Source organism: Geospiza fortis, unplaced genomic scaffold, assembly GCF_000277835.1.
Source record: "Geospiza fortis unplaced genomic scaffold, GeoFor_1.0 scaffold112, whole genome shotgun sequence".
Taxonomy (NCBI): Eukaryota; Metazoa; Chordata; class Aves; order Passeriformes; family Thraupidae; genus Geospiza; species Geospiza fortis.
In genome coordinates, this window is record NW_005054298.1 from 19,004,011 (window position 1) to 19,027,862 (window position 23,852).

Consider the following 23,852-nt stretch of genomic DNA (forward strand, 5'->3'; position numbering starts at 1 on the left):
CCTCTTTGGGAGCTCTGCAGGCTGGCTGTCAGTGAAAGGCTTGAAGCTGGCTCCTTGCTAAAAAGCCTTCAGTACACATAGTAAAGTTGTCATGGTCTGGTCAGCATTTATCTTTATGGGTGGTCAAGAGGTATAGAATGAATCAGGCAGTTTCAGAGAAGGCACTGTTATGTTGTGTGTAGAAAAGTATTGATATCATCATCTCTCATTTGGAGAATAGCTGCAATCAAATAGTGCCAGAAATTCCTGATCTAATGATATCTCAAAATTTTAATCAGAGTAGCTACACAATCAGGAATGACAGAGGGCACATAATGCCTTTGTGTTTGTTACAGAAGAGACTGGCATAAAGAGATTGTGGCAGTCAGCGGTACAAGGAGTTAACACAGTTGTGTTTCACAGCTCTGGACAGCACATAACATTTTATCTCAAAAAGCCCTACGGAATGGAAGTTTCCAGAAGACATAGTATATTTTTATATTGTAATTTACCCGTGAAATTGGATGTGTTGTTTTCACCATCACCCCAAAATCTCTGGTTCTTTTTTTGCTTGTTTCATTAAAACTAATCTCTCATTTTATGCTGATAAATTTACTGTCATTAATTGCAAGTATAGTAACTTCTGCTTTTAAGTATAGTAACTTTTGTCTAGGCTGATGCGTCTGAACTGAACCCGCCACAGACTTGCAGATGGTTCTGGAGTATGCCGTGTCGTGCAGTCCCACTGAAGACCTGGGCTTTCTGATCTTATATCATTAAAAAAAGAAACCTAAAATTAGTCATTGTTCATGCATTTAGGTGATTATGTTTCTTGAAATTCGCTACAGCCATAAGCTTTATCACCATGAAATCTCCGGGGAGGACATTCTGTTCCTCCGTCAGCAGATTTGGGATCATCTCCTGAAACTGCCGACACCAGTCTTGGCACAGGCTGCAGAATTTCACATATTGTAACCCAGATGAATTACCCTGTACTTGCGCTTTGTTACAACGTGCAAACAGATCTGAGTCACTCAGGAAGAGAGATTTACCATGGCCAGGTTTTTCCATATCCTTGCACGAAGTCCTCCTGCCTGGCCCGGAGCGCTGTTGGGGCGCGCGGTGTGTGCCGAGGTGCCGCTGCTCGCTGCCCAGCGCCGCTGCCCGGCCGGGCTGCCCTGTGCCTGTGCCCGTGCCTGTGCCCGTGCGTGGCCATCGCGGCCGCAGGACGGTATGCCCGGTGTGCCGGAGCGGGCAGGCAACCCGGGGCCGAGAGCACGCTAGTGTCTGTCCGCAGAGAAGGCAGCCACGTGCCTGCCTTTTGCAGAGCTGCTTCCAAGGTGCTCGGGAAATGTCAGGATTGCTCTGAGGAATACTGTTAGTTGTTTCTGTCCCCCAGCTCCTCCTAACAGATTGTGCAAATTATGCGAACTTTAGCACTCCCTGTTCGAACGCATGTTCTCAGTCTCTTTTCCTCCTGTGGCCTGTGGATTTTACTGTAGTGTGCTTATGATTCTGATTTTGGGGTGACTGAGCATGGTAAGAAAGTTCGTAAATCCTTGAAGCATGGGCATTAATAAAAACTTTTCTCTTCACAGGTTTTGCTGTGGTATATTTTGTCATTATGAGATGTCGTCTACCAGTGCTTCATTTGTGCAAATTAAATTTGATGACTTGCAGTTTTTTGAGAACTGCGGTGGAGGGAGTTTTGGGAGTGTCTACCGAGCCCGATGGATTTCTCAGGACAAGGAGGTGGCAGTAAAGAAGCTGCTCAAAATAGAAAAAGAGGTAAAAGTTTACTTTTCATTCACTTTGTCTGCTGTGGTAACAACAGAAATTCTTTTCTAGTGTTTTCGATCCTCTAGGTAATGCAGGCAAACTACTTTGGGGTTTTTGTTTGTTTAATTACAAAACTCTGTAAGCGATGATGTTACAGTAAGGACATAATGAGCTGTCCAAGCCAGGGGGCTGATTCAAAGCACTGTTGTTTAACCTTTCACTCTTGTTTCCCACTTTTTTTGTTTTGCAATTCTGCTCTACCTGGCCCTGAGGAGAGCTTGTTGCACCTGTGGAGCTACTAATTTCCTGTTGATACTACCAGCATGTTGCTAGATAGGAAGAGGTAGAGTCCCTATCATTACTTGATTCCATTTTGTCCTCTTGACGTCTGCTCTGTGGTTCACATCTCTGTGTTCACTACAGACTTAGAGTTGTCTCTTCCTTGCCTGATGAAGATTTTGATCTAGGGTTCCACTAACTTCTAGTTAGTCATAGCCACATAGTCATAGCTTGGTTTTGCAATGAGATAGTTTTAACCCTCACTGTTCTGCCAGTCTCCTTCCCTTGGGGCATCTTGTGACCTGGAAAGGAGGATGAGTCCTTGGCAATCCTGGGGGAAAAGGCAGAATTAGCTAAGGGCACCTTTACCAGCTAAGGTTGGTTTGTTGTTTGTTTTTTTTTTTTCCCAAAGCTTTTTAAATTTGCCTAAAAGTCCTTTTGACCCCTCAGGTTTGTACAGTTTCAGCAGAGATGTGGTGTATGTTGTCCTCACAGTGCTCCAGTCTGCCTGCTGTCAGCACCAGCGATGGAGCATCACTACAGCCCGGTGTAGTGATGGACAGCAGAGTTACTGGGCTGTTGTTCCTTCATGGCTATATGTAACTTGTATACAATCTCCTCAGGCTGTTGTAGGAAGACAGTTACAAGCTGGAGGACAGCAGAGCAGGGCTAGGCATAATAGACTTAGTAAGTAATCAGACACCAAAGTTCATCCACTGCAGCAGCAGCTGAGCTGCCATGATTGTGTCGTGCTTAGTGATGTAATAAGCATGTTTGATCATGATTAAGCATGTTGCTGTCTAAAATAATGTAAAAGGATCTCAAGATTTTTATAGGACAATGGAAGATTTATACATTCTGTCCAATGTCAGTTTGCGCTGTTCTCTTTATTTCTACTATTTGTTAATATCGAAAGATAAATGAAAAGTAAAATTTGAGCTATGCAGTATCAGTAATGTGCTCCTTAAAAATAACCTGGCTGGCAGATCTCAGTCAGGGTCAGTGAAATACCTTTATTGAACACGCGTGTTTCTGAAGGAGTTACACCTGTATGTGGTTCTGTTCTGTTTAAGAGTGTCAATGAACTGTAAGAGCAGCCCAAGGGAATCTGCAAAACACCAAGTGGAAAGTTGGTGAGAGTGGGGGTGTCAAGAGGGGGTGATGAATGTCATCCATCAGGGTGAGCTGACAGAAGGGGAGCAAGTGCCTTCCATCACAAATTTGTTTATTTTTCTTTGGACTGGTTATAATTTGCAACTTAAACTAAACCAGACAGGTTATGGGAACAGCTTGGTATGGGCACTTTCTCTTGAAGGTTTTCTGGAAAGGCAGTGGAGAGGCAAGTGGTGATGCCTTAAATAACTCTGACAAGCTTTGGCAGAACTTTTCTGTCAACAACCTTAGAGAATTAAAAAGTAAGACCTTATGTACAAACATTGCATTTTCATATGGAGAAAATTATGGGATAGTTTAATCTAGTGCATAAAGTTATTGCAGAAACTAGTGCTTGGAATCTGTAGCCAGAAAAATTAGAATGGAAAGAAAAGCACAAATTATTGGGAGTGAGGATGAGTAACACTTGGCACAGACTACAAATGAAAGGAGCGAAGATGGAGGATCCTTTTCATCTGTCTTCTCATTGAGATGTCTTTTTAGACAATTGTTTTTGTCAAGTTGTTGAGCTCAACACAGGAGCATTTTGCTGAAGTATAGTGGCCTGTGCTGTACCAGAGGCCAACTTGGTGGCCAGAAGGTCTTCTGACCCTAATGGCTCTCACATGTTTACATATGTAGCATCTTCATCTGTAGTGATGACAATAATGAATGTCTGTGACTGGACTGCACTGAAGTCATGGTGAATTAATGACTCTTCATGGTGAATTATTGACTCTTCTGATATCAATACAAAACCAACTTGCTGTAACTCTTGTGTATCTGTGTTTAGTAGGTACTTCGATGCGTTTAGTCCAGAAAACTAATTATTCTGTGCATTTGGACAGTGCTCTCAGGCACTCTTGGGGATGGTCCTGTGTGGGGCTGAGAGTTGGATTTGATGATCTTTGTGGGTCCCTTCCAGCTTGGCATAATCTGAGATTCTACTCTTTCTAGTTTATTTGGAAGGAAGTGTCCTTTTATCTCCATGACTGCATGTCTTGTATTTCTGTTAACTGCTGCCAATAATCCATAACAACTGATTAGAGGGAAAACATAGGAGAGTTGTGAAAAACTTGCTCAGAGGCATTTCATGCTAGCCAAGTCCAAGGGAGCAAGCCAAGTCAATAGAGCTATGGTATCATTCTGCAAATATGTTGTATCTATGTGTCATTTTATAAAACAAGCCAATCACAACCAGTAAAGATCGTGAAGGTTTTATATTAGCCCAGGGGCTAACAAGTTCTAACATGTGAAACGAAGCAATTTTTATTCCAGCATTGCATACTAGAATATGTGCTTAGAAAAACTTACAAATACTTGGAAGAGTGTTACTTAAACAGATTGCTTTGAAACTCTTTGAAATCTGAGAAATACCTCTGCAAGGCATTAACTTTTTTTATGCATGCAGTAAACCACAACTTTATGGGAAGAGATGTGTGTATATGTGAAAAAACACACCTGAGCAGGTCTACTAGGAAAAGTATATATATGCTACAACGTCTTGGTTAGAATATTGGATGTGATACTGGGCAAGAATTGTGCTGATTAAGTAAAACATAGGAATGTAGCTTGAGTTATTAAATAGCAGCAAAACAAAAATTAAGTTGCCATTTTACTATCTAGTACAACCACTACAGTGGTTATGGCTTTAAAGTAGGAAACAGGAGTTCCTAGTGAATTGTTTTATAGAAAATGAAGCTGTCAGCGTGATGTTTATGATGCATGTGGCAGAGTAGAAATGCCTCCTGTTGTAGCAGTATCAGTCCTTTTGCCCTGAGTGATAATTGTGTCCACTCATTGAAGAAAATTACACATCTACTACTCCAGAAGTTATATGGTATTTTTGTGAGGGATTTATATGAATTATTAGATAAACCCATAGTTTGGCTCCCACTGAAATGAATGGGAGAGACTGAGGCCAGGGGCCTTATTCTGCAAATTGCTAGCAGTTCTTTTGACTCCATTATCTTGAGCAGATAACTGCTGGAGTGAAGTGTTACAAATGTTGTTTTATGCCTTGCCACGACTGCTTTTCACTGCAGAGCACTCACCTCCTTTGATTGCCCATCTCTGAAGTTTATCTGTTATTTGTGATTGCTTTTGAGGGCTGTGCTTTTGGTGGCAATTTGTTGGTAGCTGGTTCTTCTTGGTGTGGTTCTTCACCAGGAGGTTTATTACTGCTGGAATTTCACCTGAAATTTGAATTTTATTTCAATACCACAGGTCTTTGAAAGTACTCCATGGTCCGTAAGCTGTCTCCATGCTATTGATGGGCAGCAGTATTGCTTCAGCTTTTACAACCAGGCCACTTGGGTACAAGATTACTTGATTTCATGCAGAACATATGTTCCTGGACTTCTTCAAAATGCTGGCAGTGGTCTGTGCAAACTGCAGGAGAGTGGTGGAAAAAAATCCAGTAAAATGTAATTGTAATCTTACTGGGAAATACTTAAATATTTCTGGTGAACTAACAGAACTAACTTGTGGACAGGAGAAGTTAAATGGAGCAGCATGAACTATGCATGCCTTGTTCAGTCGTGTCTGTACTGCATTTAAGTTTTATGAGACTCAAAAATAAAGACATACTTTCTCTGTTTTTGATGCTCTATTGCCTGGAGTCTGACTACCATGGAAGTTAATTTTATATTGTCAGGATTTCTTGTATGTAACACGTGTGTTGTCAGCTTTAGGAGATATTTTAATGCTTTATAAAAATTTTCATATAGAATATAATGCAGCTTGTTCACTTTTTGGATTTTTATGATCCACTTCTGGAATGGACTGTCCAAAAGGCTTAGATTGGGCTTGCACCTTGTGAAGGGGATGAGTTAAGTATAATCACATGCATGTCATTGGACTTACCTCATTCATGTTTGTAGTGCTAAAAGAGAGCATGTGATAATTTTTATGTGGGTCATGAGAGCAAGGACTGGCAATGATTTGCAACAGTAACAAGAGAAAAACAACAGAGTAAAAGCAAAACAAAACAAACTGAAATTGATACTGTAGCCCTGACAGGACTAAAAATAGTAGATGTTCTTTTTCTTTGTAGTTTGTAGCTGGTATGGGTGCTCTGGTGCCAGCCTAGAATGACTCTCCACACTGGGTCCTGGCTGTAAGGAAGGGCAATTTTGTTGCTCTATTAATATTTTATTAGCTCTTCCTAGGAGCTTCTACTCCCTTACCCTCTCTCAGGTCTGAGTCAGCAAGTATTGAGAGTGATCAACACTGAGAGAGGACTTAGAGTGTGTGCTGTATGGAGTTATGCAGGGTGTAGGAATCTAATATATGAACTTTCCAGGGATATGTGCACCTATACTGAAAAATTACAAACTTCACAGTAAGTGATCTCATAGGAACCCATCCAGCCCCATATTCATTGAAAGAAAAACAGAATCACAGAATCAGCTAGATTGGATGAGACCTTTTAAATCACCAAGTCCAATCTATGACTTAACACCACCTTGTCACCTAGACCGTGGCATTGACTACCACATCTGGTCTTTCCTGAAATACCTCCAATGGTGGTGACTCCACCACCTCCATGGGCAGCCCATTCCAGTGCTCAGTCACCCTTCCTGAAGTGAAAAACTTCTTCCTGATGTCCAGCTTAAACCTTCCCTGGCGCAGTTTAAGTCTCTGTCCTCTTCTCCTATTGCTAATTGCTGGGAGAAGAGACTGACTTCACCTGACTACAACCTCTTTTCACGTTTACTGCTGTGTGGTGTTAGCTGCTAAAAGGAGATAAAACTGTATTTAATATACCAGAGGAGTGTCTCAAAATGTCTTAGTTTCTGTTTTACAGGGTGGTTATTTTGCAAGATTTTCGGTTTGGGTTTTTTTAATATATTTTGGTAGAGGAATTGGCTTAGAGCACTCCTCTCGGTGCTGACTAGGGTATTCTCAAAAGGTATCAAGAGGATACTTAGCACCCTTTATAGACTGGAAGTTGTCAAAATTGCTTCAGATGCTCCAACTGTTCTGTATTCTGTATCTTGCAGAATAAATCATTTTGGATAGGACAGACTTCTGCAATGAATCTGACGGATTCTTTATTTGCCCAATTCTTGGCTTTCATTCAAGGGGTCATTATCTGGAGGACTTTATTTTCTAAATGAATGTTATATTTCCAGGAATCAAGAAAGTCACTGCATGAGATTTTGTTAGTGGATGCTTTGGATATGACTGTGTTGTGTCATGGCATATGTGTTGCAACCAAAATATTCTCCAAACCCCATATTTGGGAGACACCAGTATAATGAAAGATACCAGAATGCAATTATTCTTGCCAAAAGCAGACTTCTGTTTTAAGAAACTCCATTCCTGTGTCTCTCCCTCCTAAAACAATCTTGGAAACACAGGAATCAGACACAGAAGAGAATTTGTCAGTATTTTGCTACATTTTATTGTAGTGGATTTTTTTACTCATGCATTTAAACATTTTTATACCAAGTTTTTCATTAAATGAGTAACATGACAGTTGCCTCATATAAATAGTGAGTATTCGTAGTACAAGTTGTGTGGTTTAGTGGTTTTTTTGACCAACTTAATTTGAGATTCTTACACTGGCTTGTATATACACGTTTTTTTAAATCAAGCCAACTTTGGGGTTAATTTGATATGGACATCAGCTTCAGTGAAACTGGTGTGTCAGGGCCCACACTGGCAGTATGTGACTTCAAAAGTTATTTTGAATCAGCTGAGACATATAACTGTCAGTGGTGCAGACCGCTAGATTTTGTACTAAAATTGTAAAGGGACAAGTGCACATGTCCTCTTGACTGGTGGCCAGTGTTGAACAGTTGCTACATAAACAAAATTGATTAACAGATAAATTGTTAAGCTAAGATGCACCAGGTATGTCTGTTGCTTCCTTTTGCTTGTCTTTTGAATTGCCCTAAACTTTGTAAATGAGAATTGAAATTACCTTGCATGTGCTGCTCATTAGGAATATAGGTACAGCTTCCTTAGCTTGGTTGAGTCATAGGAAATTACTGTGCCTGATCCCTGGGTTAGGGATCTTGGACCCTTTTATCTCAGTTATCTCCAATTAGTCTTCAATTTCAGTGGTTTGTTTGTTTTTGGGTTGTTTTTTTCAGAAGGTGCAACATCTGCAAGTGAACAAGTTTTTATGCTGGTTTCCTATGAATCATGAATAAATGTTGTTTAGAATAGGGAGAAAATGTCTGATTGTTTAGAAAACCCTCTTTCTTACCCTCTTTGCTGTCCACAACATGCAGGATATGTCCACAACATTAGAATATTATTAAATATTCTTTACTTTTGTAATTAGTTTAATTCCATTGCATATTGTCATAAAAATTATTCTGTCAATTGCAAGTTTGACATTGGGCTGTTTACATTTCCAGTAGATGTTTAGTTGCAATTAAGGACATTTTTCCTAGCGCGATTTATTTTGTTTGTTTGTTTCTTTTATTTTGGGCTTTTTCTGTGTGGGTTTTTGCCTTTTTTAAAAATTTATTTTATTTTTAATTTTTCTCTAGATATGTTTCTTCTGTTTCAGTCTTCCTTTTGCATGCACTCAGTTGTTACGTATAATTTGGAAGAGAGGTTGTGTTGCTTATTTTTTTATGCCAGCAACCCTTGACATCAAATGGCAGCTCTTTTGTTTCCCCTCCCATGACATTTTTTGACCCTGAGCTTCTGTTGAAGTGATTAACTGCAAAATGGTATTTTTGGATATTTAAGCTGTCCTGAAGCTTTGCTGTGGAAATCTCATGGATACAGAAGAAATCCTTTTTTCTCAAAGTGCTGTTTTAGGCTGTTGCAGGCTCAAGCAATTGAGGGTTGGCTCAAGATAGACTTATGTAGACATTTAACTGTATGGTTTTCTTAAAACAGTGTTACAAGTAGAAAATCACAATGACAGGTGAGTGGTAATTTGAGAGATGATAAGCAATTGCATGTTTGAGTTTTATGTGCTTTGAGGGACAGCTGACAATTTACATGTCTGACCCACATGGAAATTTGTTGGTGTTGCAATTCCTGGGGATGCTGATGAAATAGCTTGCACTGACTTGCAGCACACAGAGTGACAAATTGTTTCTGATGATCCCAGAGTAGCTCTTGAGGTGAGTGGAAGTACTGTTTCAATCTGACACAGTTTCTGGGTTGTTGCACGCCTGTGTGATGGTTCAGATGAAGTCAGAGAGCTGTGCTGGAGTTGATGTGATCTGAGTCTGAGACCATTCATCTCCTGGAGGCTGTTTTCCACAGGAGTATTCAAAGCTGACCATGGGGGCTGCAGTCTCTGGCTGGATCCCCAAACAACCCACCACACTCATGGTGGCAATGGAATTTTGAACAATGTGTTTTGTGCTTTTAAGAGGGCAATAAAATGCTCTATAGAACTACATAGGCCCTACTTTACTTCCTTTTTTTTGTTTGTTTTTTAGTCCTTAATTTTAAACTGGCTGCATGTGAATTGTGTAAGGGTCTGGAGAACAAGATTTCTCTGAAAACAGAGTTGAAGAAAAGAGAAAATAAAATATATCTTAACTTGGATGCAAGCATCAAAATCAGTCTTGTTAATTGTAATTAAACAACTAAGATTGTAAAAGTTATTTCATATTTACCTATTTCCACTCACTAAGGTGCTGATAGAGAAAGTTTCCTTTTTAAGAGGACAGTATAAACAGTCACAGGGAAACATTCAGATGTGTTTATGTTAGCTGGAGGCTGCAGAGGAGCCCAGAGAACAGCTTCAACATTAACTCTTTCTCTTATACTCAGTTAACTGTACTCACTCACCAGGGAGATGAGGCCAGCAAGGGCAAACACGGAGTTGCACTTCTGACTCAACTGCCTCCAAATGTCCCTGTTTATCTTTTTAAATGTTTCATCTGTTGCAATTCAGCCACTGGGGAAGAATCCTATTTGCAAATACATGTTTGTTTATTAGACTAATGTTTAGAGAATCTGCATTCTGCATAATTTCTGTTTAAGAAAGTCAGCTCCACAGGGAAATTGGGTGTCTTGCACACAGGAAGGGCCCCTATGGGTGTACCTCCTTGGCAAAATAGGGCCTGGCCCTTGGATGTCATTGAAGGGGAACAGTGCCACACGCCTACCCACTTATCTTCTGCCTCTGGTTGCTTATTTTTTTTTACTCCAAAACTCTTGAAAATTGAGGTTCCTAGTGGCTAAATGGTCGAGGCAAGGGAGAAAAAAATCGTGTTATGATATACATGACTGACCAAATAGGAGTGGGTTTTGTGTATTGGGCGCCTGATTTACAAGTAGCCACATCAAAAATAAGCATGGGTGGTAAAATCCCTTGAGCTGTTGTAGGAGAAGTGAGGAAGCTCTTGGTAGACACCAGAAGATGAGATGCAGTTGCTTGTACCAAGTTGCTCTTGGAAGGTGGGATAACCAAAAGACAGCCATGCAGGCTGGGCGGGTGGCAGCCTTTTAGTGAAAGCTGAGGCACTCTGAAAATTGTTATCTGGCAGAGGTAGCATAGGAGAGATGAGTAGATTGTTCTGGAAATTTGCTAAAATCAACTGGTTGTTGCACCCTTGAGCAGATGAGTGACATTACTGAGAGGTTATGTTTTCCTCTTGGAAGGGTCGTACAGCTGAGAAAGTGTTGTGCATACCTGTGTGAAATTAGAGGGGGGAAAAGGTGCAGAAATCACTTCTTGTCTGATCTTGTAACAACTTTTAGTAATGTTAGATGCATTTGAGGCAAACCTTTGAAACATGAAGGCTTATAAGTAGTGATTGGTGGGTTTCCATCTTTGTGAGCTGTATACTTTCAATCTCCCAAGCCAAGGAAAAGGCTTTTTGACTTCTCTGTGATGTCTCTGTATGCTAAGGGTGCTGTGTGTGATACAAGTATGGAGCAACAGATGGCTACAATTTGGAGATGTTGAATTCCTCTTTCTTTTGGATGTTGCCTTGCTGTTACCCCTGTAAGAGTTTGTGAGAGCCCTAAAGGCAAATGCAAGATCCAGACCCCACTCAAAAAGACCACACATTTTGGAGTTCTGCTCTTAACCTTTTGGGTTCTCATTTGTTTTTGTATTTGTACCAAAGTCTTTATTGTAAAATCATCTCTCCAAGCCAGTGTCTCATCTGTCCTGTGCAGAAGTGCAGGAGTTGGCTGCACTTCTGGCGCTGTGTTCCAAGCGGTTTACTCTGTTCCCATTGCAGACCGATTCCTTGTAAGTGCTATAATTCTGGAAGGAGTCCTGCAATTTTTCACTGATTGGGAATAAAGTTCAGTCCTCGTAGGATCAACAAGCGTTCTGTTTTTACTTGATAAATTTGAAACCTGCAGTAAGAAATCTCCTGCCTTTTCACCCGTGTGATTCTGCATTATACTGTGAGAAGCAGGATATCCACTGCCTGTTACAGCTGTTGGTGAGATGAATGTGAAGTAACAGCACTAACAGGGTGCCTGACTCAAGAAATTCAGGGCGAGTGACACTTGATTCTGTAGCAACATTGGCATCAGCTGTTAGCTCTGGTAACATGGTCATTGCCTTGAAACTGTGACCTGAGCTCCCTTTTTGAGAAACGAAGAACCTGCAAACCCACTTCAAAGACCAGGGCAGCTGCTTTGTTTGCCTTTTAAAAATCTGTATTTCTGCCTTTTTGCTTGGTCAATGTTTAGAACCATTTAAAAAGTAAATGTGACATGCGGACTGAGATCCTGCAGCTAGAGCTCCTCTATAATTACATATTCAAGCACAGCCGCACAAAGGAAAATGAGAGTCCCTTTTCCTTTATGTCCCGTATTTCAGCTTTCCCTTAGGTTTAAATTGGCGTTTTGGGCTATGCTTGCTTGAGCCACTGAAGAGCTTATCAGAAAAGGAAGGAAACAGGGGGAGGGAAAGAAAGATAGATTTCCAAATGACAAGCGTTTGAATAGTCAGAGTTCAATCCCTAAAACAAAAAGTGGAATCTTTTTTTTTCTAAATAATGTGCTTTACAGTCTCACCTCTCATCTTAAAAAACATAAAAGAGCAAGTAAAAGAGATGACCCAAATCACAGAGTCCTTTGAAAGGAGAAATTCAGCTGTTTTGAACACTTACAATCAAAGGAAGTGGTTTCCCTAATTACATGAACTATGTGAAAGCTCTCAGAATAGCTCTTCCACCCCAGGATTCCTTGCACTTTAGAAGTTTGCATAAAAGCTCACATGGAGAATCAGATGCAAAGTGTTTGATTCAAATTTTATTAGGCAGAAGTGAGCATACATTCCTATCTCTGGATTTGACAGCTGCTTGGGTTTGGACCACAAGCCTGGGTTTGATGGATTTCAGTCCTATACTTAAACCTTTCACTCTTCAGGTTCTCTGGTGAGACACCCCTATCGAGAAAAGTAGAATTGAAATAATGGAGAAAGGATAGAGAGATTTCTTTGTGAGCTTTCAGTTGAGGATTCTTCACCCTGATTAGGTTGTTCATTGTTGTGAAAACCCCTCTGTGTACACAGCTTTTATGAGGAATTTTGCTTCTTCACATTTTAAAGAAACTGTGTATCTTAAAATACACATTTGGAAGAATTGCAATCTGAATTCTAAACGTTTAGTATTATTCTAGCACCGCCATTTACTTCAGTCCATCAAAATTCTGAATTCAGTTGAGACTTTGAACAAAAAAGCAGTATTTTCAAAAGACTATTACACCTTGTGGCTTCTTTTTGTACATACACAATAATAAAGGTGTGTTAGTCTAAACTAAACAGTGAGGACACATGAAAAGATGCAGGACACTTCTAAAGGCTTAAGATCTCTTGTGTTGTCCCTGAGGATACAGTATGGACTAATTAATGGTTTAAATATTTAAAAATAATATTTGCAAGGTTTGCAGTAATATACAAGACCATCACACCTGCTTTGCACAATAGTGACCTCAAAATGGTCTCATTCTCCCCTCAGAGCTAACTACAGTAATTATATCCGGATTTGGATAGACGGAGATAATTGATAAAATTGACCTTGAGGAGAGATTTAAAAACTCTTCAAAGTGCAACAATTCAAACTCAAGAAGGAAAAAAGGCAGGAGGATTACGGCAGCCTTCTGCATATATGGAATCGGCCAAACCCTCTTTATAATTCCACTGCTAGTCACGAGATACTGCTAACTCTTCTTGAAGAGAAGAGAAATGTTTCTCTAGGTCCTTTTTCTCCTGCCAATACTGTTTTGTTTTTCTCCTTCTCTTCCCAGGCAGAAGGAAGGACTTTACCTGGAATAAGGGAATTGTCTCCTAGAAGTAAATACCCTCAGGAGGCCAGTGGTGTTGCAAGCTGCAAAATGCTCAGCACAGTAGCAGTGCGTCTAGAAAGGGAAGGGAAATGTTGCATAGCCATATAGCTGTGACAGGGTGGGAAAGAGGTCTTGCTGTGTCTTGTAGACACTTGTGTCTCAGGCAGCAAATCTTTACTAGAAGATGGTTTTCTTGGTTGAAGGAGAGTGCTTGAAGTCGTTCCAGCCTTGCTTGACCTGAAAGTGGCATGGAAAATTACATCTGCTTGTGTCTGATTCTTGGTAAGAAACAGTTTCTTAGGCAAGGGTTTGGGTATGTCTGGCACTGGAAAATGGGAAGCTTTGGTATATGTGATGCTGTTATTCTTCCACACCAAAGGACCTGTTGCAGATTTGAATGTACTTTGTGTCACCAAAACATCATGGAGTTCTGGGCCCTGGATCCGGCTTGTGAGCTCAGTTCATTGTACTGAACTTTGCTAATCTAATCCTTGTCATGCTCGGAGCATAAATCAGTCAGTAGTTATGCAAAGACTACAGGCATTGCTGGAATAGGAAGAGATGCAAATTCTCTCTGCTGCACTCAGATTCAGATTGAAATTGACATTAGCTGCAGCATAATGCCTTCTTTTCAGCTCTTTAGGTACAGCCCAGGAGAGAGGTTTTGTTGGACTCTGCATGTGACCCTGGTCCTGAAAGTTCCTGTGGTCCCATATATATACAGTTCTGCTTCCTCTTTGCTTCATTTATTGCAGGTCCCCAGCAAGCACAGTGCAAGGTGATGGAGGAATTAGTGCAGGTCAGTGGTTTTGTAACCACAGAATAGCTGATCTTCATTTTGTAACTGGCCTTTTACATGTTATTCATTCCCCATTAAGTATGTGTGATGTTCCTCTCATATTAGTACAGACGTGGGTGGTGGTTACATTACCTCTGGATGTTCTTCTGTAATTTGGGGAAGGAACTGGCTAGAATTGTTGTTTCAATGGAGAAGAGCAATGAGAAAAGAGATTTTTGACTTAATTTTGATACCCTGCAGTGGTACAAGACCTGTGTGAGTTCTCTGCTCCTTGTAGGTCTGCAGGACTCAAAGCAACTGCCTTTTTAGGTCAGTCTGTAGTCTCACTCTTCTAGATAGGTTCTTCTGGATTTCCACTTTCTGCAGAGTTCATAGATACTGGCATTCAAGTTACTAACTTTCTAAAAATGTATTTTGAGGCTGCCCATTTGCATTCCTATGTAGCAAGGATTAGAAATGAAATAGTTGTTATTGCCATATCTGTGTAAGCCGAGAGCTATAAAGACAGATAAGATAGGGAGTTCCGTGTACAAGAAATTCATCACAGAAGAGTAAGGGAAAAGCTGGAGTTACATGTCAGAAATATGTAGTAAAGTAATACTAATAAATGTTAATGTATGATACTAAAAATATTTTTAAAATATTGCTAGGTTTTCTCCAAGGTTTTTATCTTAGCCATTGTTTTACTTGAAATTTTTTAGTTCTAATGGAAAAAAGATTGAGCTACCATAAAGGCAGCATGAAGAATCCCAAGAAAAAATAAACACTGAGTCCATGTTTCATAAAGATGAAAGCTTAAAATTTGATGAGTTTTGTCTAGTTTGTTATTGTTGTTGTTGTTGGGTTTTTTTTGACCATTGCTACCCAGTAGAAGTAGCATTTGAACCAAGTTTCTAAGTTAAATACAATTTTCAGTCTTTGACAAAGAAGAGTGACTTTTCTGAAAAGCGGGTAGAATTCACCATGATTCATGCTGGATCTTTTGGACAGTTTCACATAAAACCATGATGTGTGTCATTCAGATAATGGTGACAGCTCATTTTCCTGAAAACCTCAGATTTGTGAGGTTGTGCTTTGGGATCGGTAAAAGTCACAGAAAAATGCCTCTCATGTGTGGAAGACTCTCATTCACTTCAGCAGAGTGCCAACATCTATAGTTGGCAACTACTTTGCTTTCTTTTTACGGCTGCTGGTCACAGCTGTAATTTCTGTTTTGAAAGCTTCTTTAAGTTAGTTGGACTCCAGGTAGGGAACTATTCATACCTTTTCTGCAGGGGCAGCTCAGTTTTGAGTGACAGCTGGGGAGAGCCTTGTGCAGAGCTCTAGCAGCCCATGTGGAAAACAAAACCTTGTGGTGTGCTGTTAACATATAACATACTGTGAAGTGGGTTTTTTTCATAAGGGTGAGCTCAAGCTGCCTGGTTGAGTTACATTTTCAGGAATTATAACATTTACTAGAATTCCAATAAGAGGGATTCCCAACAAGTGTTGTCCCTGTCATTATCTGTAGTAGGTTTGATTTATCCATTCTAAGATAGGCTTTAAGTGAGTGTTCATCAAGAACATGCTGGGGGTTTTTTCCTGTGGTTAAATTACAGTTTTCATGGTTAAGATGGAAAAATACTTCATTGTAAAGATCATAGCTGCTTTAGAGGAGTGGATCAGGATGCATAAGTACAGCTGTTGCTGTCTCTGTTGCAGTCTATGCTAATTGTTCAGCAAAAGCCACTGTACAATGAGATTTGACTTGTTCTAGGTTGTCCTATTGAGATTCCTTACAAATACCCTGCAGAGCTGAGGAAAATCACTGCTCTAGTTACATATGTAACTGGCCATGGCTCCTTGAGGGTGGATTAGTTTTCCCACCACTTTCATACCAAAATGCCTTTCCAACAAGGTGCTCATGAAACCTACAGTGACTTTGATCTCAGAAATAATTTCCTTGGATATTTTTCCCTTTCTTGGGTCTGGAATTATCCCTGGTTTGCTTATTAGTCATGATATCTTCTCACCTGGGGAGTATGCCAGGAGTCAAAGTTTCAAGTTTTGTTATTCTGTTGTATTTTAGGAATGCTGAGGATTTTGTTACTGTCCTCCATAGTCAAAGCCAGTTTGTCTTCAAAGTGATTGTGACTATACTTGGAAAATTTCCCAACATTGAAAAGAGAAATGATCATTGCTGAAAATAAAGAGCTCTAAGGGAGCTCAGGTATTTCAGCCCTGGTGTTTAGTCCACTCATCTATTGTTTCTACTCAGTTGCTGGTGTTGCTTTGCAGCTGGAGGCAGCTCAGTACTCCAAATCTGCCTGAATTAAAAATGACAAATATTGCAGACGTTGCTCATTTCTAAACTCTTACACCAGTACAAATACATCGTTTATGCATGTTTTGAATGGTTTTGCTTTATGTGAATAACAGTAGTGAAATCCAAACAAAACTTGTTCTTGACAGATCTGCCTTTATCAGATACCTTTTATTAAAGGCTCATACAACCTCATGTTGTATGCTGCAAAATGTAACAGTCCTTTGGGTGCATTTCTACTTGAAATCTGTCTGAAAATAAGTTATTTTCCATAAACTTTGTTTATGTATTTTGTTTGTTTGGATTTTTTTGTAAATGGCAGTGTAAATAACATAGAATTTTTTCAAGCTTACTAACCATTCTCTAAGGATTTTCTGCAGAAAGTGCCTCTGCTTAGTTCTGTCAATCTGTTAGCAGCCTCTTCTTTCACAGCACATTTTTAACCCTCCTCATGAGGAAAACACCATGATTCTGCAATTTCTTAGTTAGTGCTGTGTGGGCTCCATGTGGTCATTGTACTGATGGAGGTCAGAGGGAGGACTGAGCCAGTTAGCTTGATCTCATTCCCTCTTACTGCACAAGGCAGAGGGTCTGCTGCCACGTCGCAAGGACAAAGCCCCTGTGATTTTTAGAGGGACCAGCCTGCTTTGCATGGGCTGAGCAAGCCATTGCAGTGTTTTGACAGACACATTCTGAATTTGCTAGCAAGTACTTTTAATCCTCTAGCCTTCAAACTATCCATAACATACCAAGTTCTATGCCAAGGTTGCTATAAAGAACTATACTAGAGTATAAAACTCAGTTTTCTTTTCAAATGGTCCATATCCAATACATTTTACTACTAACAAATCCTATGGTATTGCATGATGCAAATTCATTTTTTCAATAAATTTCATAAGATGGGATGAGTCTGGAACAGAATAAAATAAATTTATGTCTATATTCCTTATCTGTGGTATATTATGATAGTTTAACAGAAATAAGCTCTCTTCGTAATGTGCTTTTTCTTTCTTTAAGATTGAAACCTTAGAATCAATGCAAGGTATTTAAAGTGTGTGTTTCTATCACAGTATCTCCAAAAGTGAGATTTTTTTGGTGATATACACCAGTGGATTTAAAATAATGGTAAAATGATTACACAGTAAGAGGAATTTATTAGTTTCCTGTACGTTTCCACTTTTAGTCTCTGGGATTTGTAATAGTGTAGGACATAATTTTGGATGCAGATTTGATGCTGTGAAAGATTTGCTCAATCAAAATGCTTCAAAGTACAAATTTTGTTTGTCGTTGTAGATGTACTTATGAGAATTTAATTCTGTTATTTACAGAAATGCTGGTGACATCAATCAGAGAATGTAATTTAACTCCTTTCTCTGTGGTTTAAGAAACAGGATACTGTTTCCTAATACAGCCTGAGTATAGAGGCTGTGTTGTAAGGTGTAAGTGCTGACAGTTTTAACATGTAAATGGCTTGCAGAAACCAGCTTTTTTTTTTTTTATAAATTATCATCTAATTGAATACTAGAAAAGAAGCCCAAGCTCATACAGCTTTAAGTGCCATGCAAACCATAGTTTTAAAACTATGACTGCCTGTGGGAAGAGATGGTAGCACATGTATGCTGTGAGTATGCCCATTGAAGCACTTGGTAACTGCTTATTTGCAGGTAAAAAAATCTCATTGAGGATTGTTTGGCTTTGCTATGTTCATGTGATTTTCCTCTTGCATTGTTAGTATTAAAGACTGTTTAACAGGTTTAACAAAAATTCTCTGAACTGGACAATCAGTATCCTTTGCCTGTTATTTGGGCCCCCAAAGCACAAAATTCTTGTTTATATTTTTTTCTGTAGAAAACTTTATGACAACAGACAAATCAGTAGGCAAAGTCCTAAATTTCTATTTTGTATCTGAATAATTTTCTTTTCTGTGTTCAAAACTGTAATAATTACTTAACATCACTGCTATATAATTCTTGGTAATAATTTTATGTTTCTGAAATTCTCTAAGTATCCCTTTATTGCATATTGAGAAGATAATTTGTTAGTTATGATGGATGCTGACTCTGTTTTTATTTCATCTGTAAAATGATATTTTGGGCTTGTTGACCTAGAGAAACTGATGATATAACAGGTGTCATCCTTTATTAGACATCAGTAAATTCAGAGGAAAGGATTCATGAGACACTGGAAATGAACATAGACTGGATATATTTCTGAGCAGGAGTCTAGAAATAAAGGTGTGGGATTTATATGTGTTAGCATTCTGTATCTTTTTTGTATGTGGTTTTCTCTAATAGAAACTATTTTACTGAAGCATCAGCTGGCCTCTTCCAGCTGCCCTTGCATTAGACTATAAATCCCCTGAGAGTAGCTAAGTTGCAGCTCTCCCAAGAATATGACAAAGGTCAAAGCCTTTAAAATGCTACAAGACTTAGGAAAAGAAATCTTTCCAAAGCTGCCTTAAGTGTGTCTAAATATCTCCTTAATAAACATGGCAAACAGTTCTCTGGAAAATTAAATAGCCAAACTTTTGCACAGTGTAATAATATATATTTTAAGGCAGTTAAGGAAGTTGTATTAATCAGATTAAATCGCTAACCATGTACAACTCTGTAATTTTGCATGGAGTGAAGGTGCCACTTGCTGTGTGGTTTCCTGATTTACTAACAGGTGATGCAATGGTCTCATGAGGGGCTGCAGCTATTTCCTGTGTTAATCCTAAAACAGTGTGCTCAGACCAGGGTGGAAAGATACTTTACTTTCCAGTCAGCTGCTCCAAAGGCACCTGGAAGAAGTGGTGGTTGAGTTGCTTTGGGCTCAGTTTGTCTGGACCCATGCAAAAAAAGCCTTTTGATACTGAAGAATTCTGTGAACAGATGTCCTTTTACAGTTCCAGCTGTGCTGCTGCAGCATACTGCCCAAACCCTTGATCACTTCTCTTGACTACAAGTGTGAGCGTAACAAATTTCTAATATATTTCCAAGGAGAACTAGAGTAACTAAAATATGCTGAGCTGTTTGGTCTTTGCTAACTTTAACTGCCTTGGGGTAGGGAGCTCTAACAAGAGCAGCTGCAGCTGCTATGAGTAGCTGGCAAGCACCAACACAGCTGTATGCAAAGTGCCTCCGTCCACATCCTTGCTGTCTTTGCGGCTGCAATTAAAGATCTGACGATGGGGCCTTGTCTGATTCCCAAGTAATGCCAGCTCAGCATCAGGTGGCCCCTGCCCACATCTGCAGTCAGCACCGACCTTGAAGACCTCATCAGAGCTGAACTGCATTTGCTGTCTTTGCTGCACTGGTACAAGGCAGAGCAAAAACAAGTGAAGGCTTGGGTCATCCTGGTGAGCTCAGGCTTGGGGGTCTCATAACGAGACCATGCTGTCCAGGCAGCTTGCCTTGTCCCCTCATCTGCTGCTGGCTGTGGTTAGAATTTGTGTTTGTGATTTCTGTCCAGCTATTGCTGAACAGAGACAAGACCTGGTGGACGACCTTGTTTCTACCTGCTGAAGCACCTGAAGATATGGTTATTAATGCATGGTTGTTTGTACAACAAGGTTAAGAGCAGTACTAGTGGGTCTACAAGCAGCTCTAGGGTGATGTCAGTCTTAGATGATGTAACTGTCATTTTCACATATGTCAGTAAGTAGAGATTAAACAGGCATAAAACCAAATTACCCGTTAAACACTGTGATCCATACCATGGTTCAGAGGACACAATTACACTGTTTGTACACGTAGGGATTATCTGAATTACAAACTCTTACGCTGTGATTGTTTGATGAATTGACTTGATTTACAGTAAGCCAGTAAGTGAAAATTAAATGAAAAAGTTTTCAATGTAATTTGTTCTGACCTTGAATTTTGTGGTATTTGAATTATGTAAGCAGTGGATTTGTCAGGTTTGTTTAGAAATCTGAATCCCTTTGCCTTCAAGAAATGGTGTGTAGTCTGTAATCCCTTCATCAGGACTCAAGAGAGGGACATAATTTCATCCATACCTGTGATGTAAGTGCAGTATGAACAATTTTGGCATAGTTTGATGGTCAGTAACAGGCTGTTACTAAGTTTATCATGGTACTAAGCATAATATTCAACTCTGTTGCAGTTACCTTGTGTGTCTGTGTCTCTATGCTGTGTCCAGGGAGTTTATATTTATATGTTTGGATGTCTATCATTCAGCTGAACTCTACTAGTTCGGCTTCAATCCAACCTTAAAAAAAAATTCTGTCTTTCACACAAAAAACGAATGCAATGAAGTAGTTGAATACTTGTTGCTTGTCATCACTATTTAGGAATTGGTGCTCATTTAGCTTGCATAAGATAGATAGCAGCTTTACTGAGGGAAGAGAGTCATGCCCAAGCCAGCAAGGGCAGACTTCTTCAACAGCTTGTGGATAGGTAGATGCATGACAGAATTTTCTTCTAAGCATTTAGGAATTTTGGATTAAAGTACAGTTTTGATGCTTAAAGGTGATTCTAAATATTCTTGTTAGTGTCTAAGAGACCTTTGAAATACCAGTCTTTAACCACCACTTCATATTTTGCTATCTGAAAGTAATTTTCATTGAAATACGGCACCTTCTTGTCAAAGATAGTACAAAAACTTCAAACATACGGACTGGCTTGCATGTGGTTCTCACTGTAAGGAATAAGAGTCTAAATTGGCTAATACAGTTCACAGCTGATCACAGCAACAGAAGAGAGGAAAACATGAAAGGAATAGTCTAGAATCACTAGTGCTAACAACAGCATAGTGATTAAAAGTATTTAGAGAGGATTTCTTTGTGATATAATGGTCCTTAGGAAAAGTTAGAAATTTTTTTACCTCACAATTCTTCATTGTCATATCTGTGGGCATTAGAAGCTGCTTCTCTGGATTTCTTAGATGGAAGCTTGCTTTGGTATCTATTAAATCCCAGATTAGAGTATGAACATCAATGTGAAGGTGATGGTATTAGCTGTGGTCGACACAGCATTTTTTTGTAGTTCTGCAATGTGATCTTTGCGTATATAACATAAATAAGATAACCTTAAAAATATTTTATTTCATTTCCGAGTAATAAAAGCACCGTGTGTCTGTGCCTGTGGCAGTGAAGTACCCATCTTCTTGGCCTGATACTCATATTTTGATTGCAGTCTCTGTCATGGTAGCACTGGGTGATTGGTTGGTCTGGGGTTTGCTGCAGTGTAGCCCCTCCTGTTGTCCACTGACTCTGATGGACTTTTACTGGATCCAGCAGCATCATGTATGAGATGGAGGACAGTCACTGGGTTCCGCACATAGTCGTGGTGGGATAGGGAGCAATGGAACTTGGATTTGTTAATCACGGGGCATTTTTAATCATTCTCTGAAAAGATTCACGAAGTACTTGTTTTATAGCCAGGACCTAAATATATTATGCCATTAAAAATTTGAATATGAGACCCATCAATTTAATTCTAATGACCTCTTGAAGTACTTGTGTTGTAAACACCGCAGCAGATGGTGTGCTCATAGCTTTGAAGACATGGTGTGTTTTAAGTACTTCACAAGAAGATGGTTTTATTCCATTCCTTCTACCAAGGTGTTAAGGAAAAGGTGGTTTAGATAGTTTTTGTAACTGTTTGTATTATTCCTGTCCCATATCAGAACATTCAGCTAGGCAGTCAAGGAGAGTGAGGTCTCCTGGTAATATGGCAGTAATGCTGGTAGGAATTAGAGAATTGAATGCCCAATTGAATATTTCTTAAGGAATATACAAAGATAATACAAAAGTTTCTGATATGGAGATTTGAACAACTCAGTGGTCACCTGCATCCTTCAGCCTAGGGAAGGAGGTTGGAGGTACAACTCATGCTTCTTCTGCTGCAGGAGTTCCTTATCTTGGGAGGATGGTGGGGCTGCAGTTGTAGGGCAGAGCTCCTTCTACTGAGAGATCCCCTGACTGGCTGAGTCTTGAGTGTTGCTGTTTACCTGCAGGCCAATCTTCTCCCATTTGCTTGGATATCTGCCATTTAAATTATTTTGTGGCCTTTTAGATTCACTGAAAACAGGAATACTATCGCAGTTTTTATGCAGAAACCCATAGTACATCAGCTACTGCTATTCTAATAAATTTAGAGCTATAGCAAACCAGTGTTTGTTTGGCCTATGTTTTATAGGTAGTACCATGATACATGTGCTTATGTGCATAATTACAGATATAGGCATTAGATGACTCAAATTTTTGCTGTTGTTGTTGCTTAAGGACTTTTTTGAGTAACTTCAACACAGTTTGGAAGACCTTTAGCTAATGCTCAGACATTTACACATATGCAATTAAATCTTAACTATAGCTTTGAACTTTACTTGGGTTACACTAACTCTTCATGCTGCTTAGCCTGCTCAGCAAGAAAAACAGTATTACCATCAAGTGAGTAATCTTTTTTCACAATACCAGAAAATTAACTTTTAAAATGTATGCTGTTTTCAGCAAATCATACTGCAGACTGACTTACCTACAAGTCCACAAAATAAATTAATTGGCAGCTTTCTGAGAACATGTGTGAAGACTCATCTGTGGGCAAACAGCAACACTCCCACTGCAAGTCAAGGGATTTGTGAAGGGATCTGTCAGATACTTTTGATAAGTTCTGAGGCATTAATTGTGATCTTGTTTTTGTTAGATGCTCTTGCCTGGTACAGAGTTAACATAATCTCATAATCTTAAACCATTACTGTGAAGAAAAATATAAAGTAGTACATATCTGTATTTGCATAATATCTATATCTGTATAAAAACATGTGTCTAAAATCTCTTAAATATTTGTTTTGATACACTGCAGAGGTGAAACTGTTGAGACACCTTCCCAGAAATACCTGACCTTTTTTCTCAAAAACTACAGGGCTTATATGTGTTAATTTCTGTGGTTACAGTCTCATTGTCTTGCAGTCTCTTGCTCAAACCCAGCAGCATTCTTCATGTGGAATTTGAAGGTTTTGTACATTTTTCCAGAATTGCCGAACATCTGTAGTCTGCTTTGAGGAGCAGTTTCAACTGCATTGCTGGGTATTTGGCAATTTCAAGCATGCTTGCTCTGTGTATTTAATCAGACTCCACAGCGCATGCCTAGAAATTCCACATTTCCAGTAAACATTGGATGGAGCTGTGTGTGCATGGAATGCTGTAACAGCCTGGAGTGCTGGACTCACTGAACCAATGGTACTTCATGCATAAACACAAATTCTGGATCGGACTGCTGCTGCTCTGCCCAAAATCCCAGATCTTTCTTGGAACAAAGTTTTCCAAGATCTTCATTTTTCCAGAGACTTAACTTCCTACATCAGTGCCTTGGCCATGAAAGA

At 39.5% G+C, this 23,852-nt stretch overlaps 1 protein-coding gene across 1 annotated transcript in view; it reads left to right on the forward strand.

Moving 5' to 3' along the window:
- The first annotated feature begins 1,583 nt into the window (after positions 1-1,583).
- MAP3K20 (mitogen-activated protein kinase kinase kinase 20) overlaps positions 1,584-23,852 on the forward strand; it is a 58,581-nt gene continuing 36,312 nt past the window's right edge. The window contains exon 1 of the mRNA XM_005415867.3: positions 1,584-1,767. Coding sequence (XP_005415924.1) covers positions 1,609-1,767 — 159 coding nt within the window. The 5' untranslated portion in view covers positions 1,584-1,608. The remainder of the gene's footprint in view (positions 1,768-23,852) is intronic.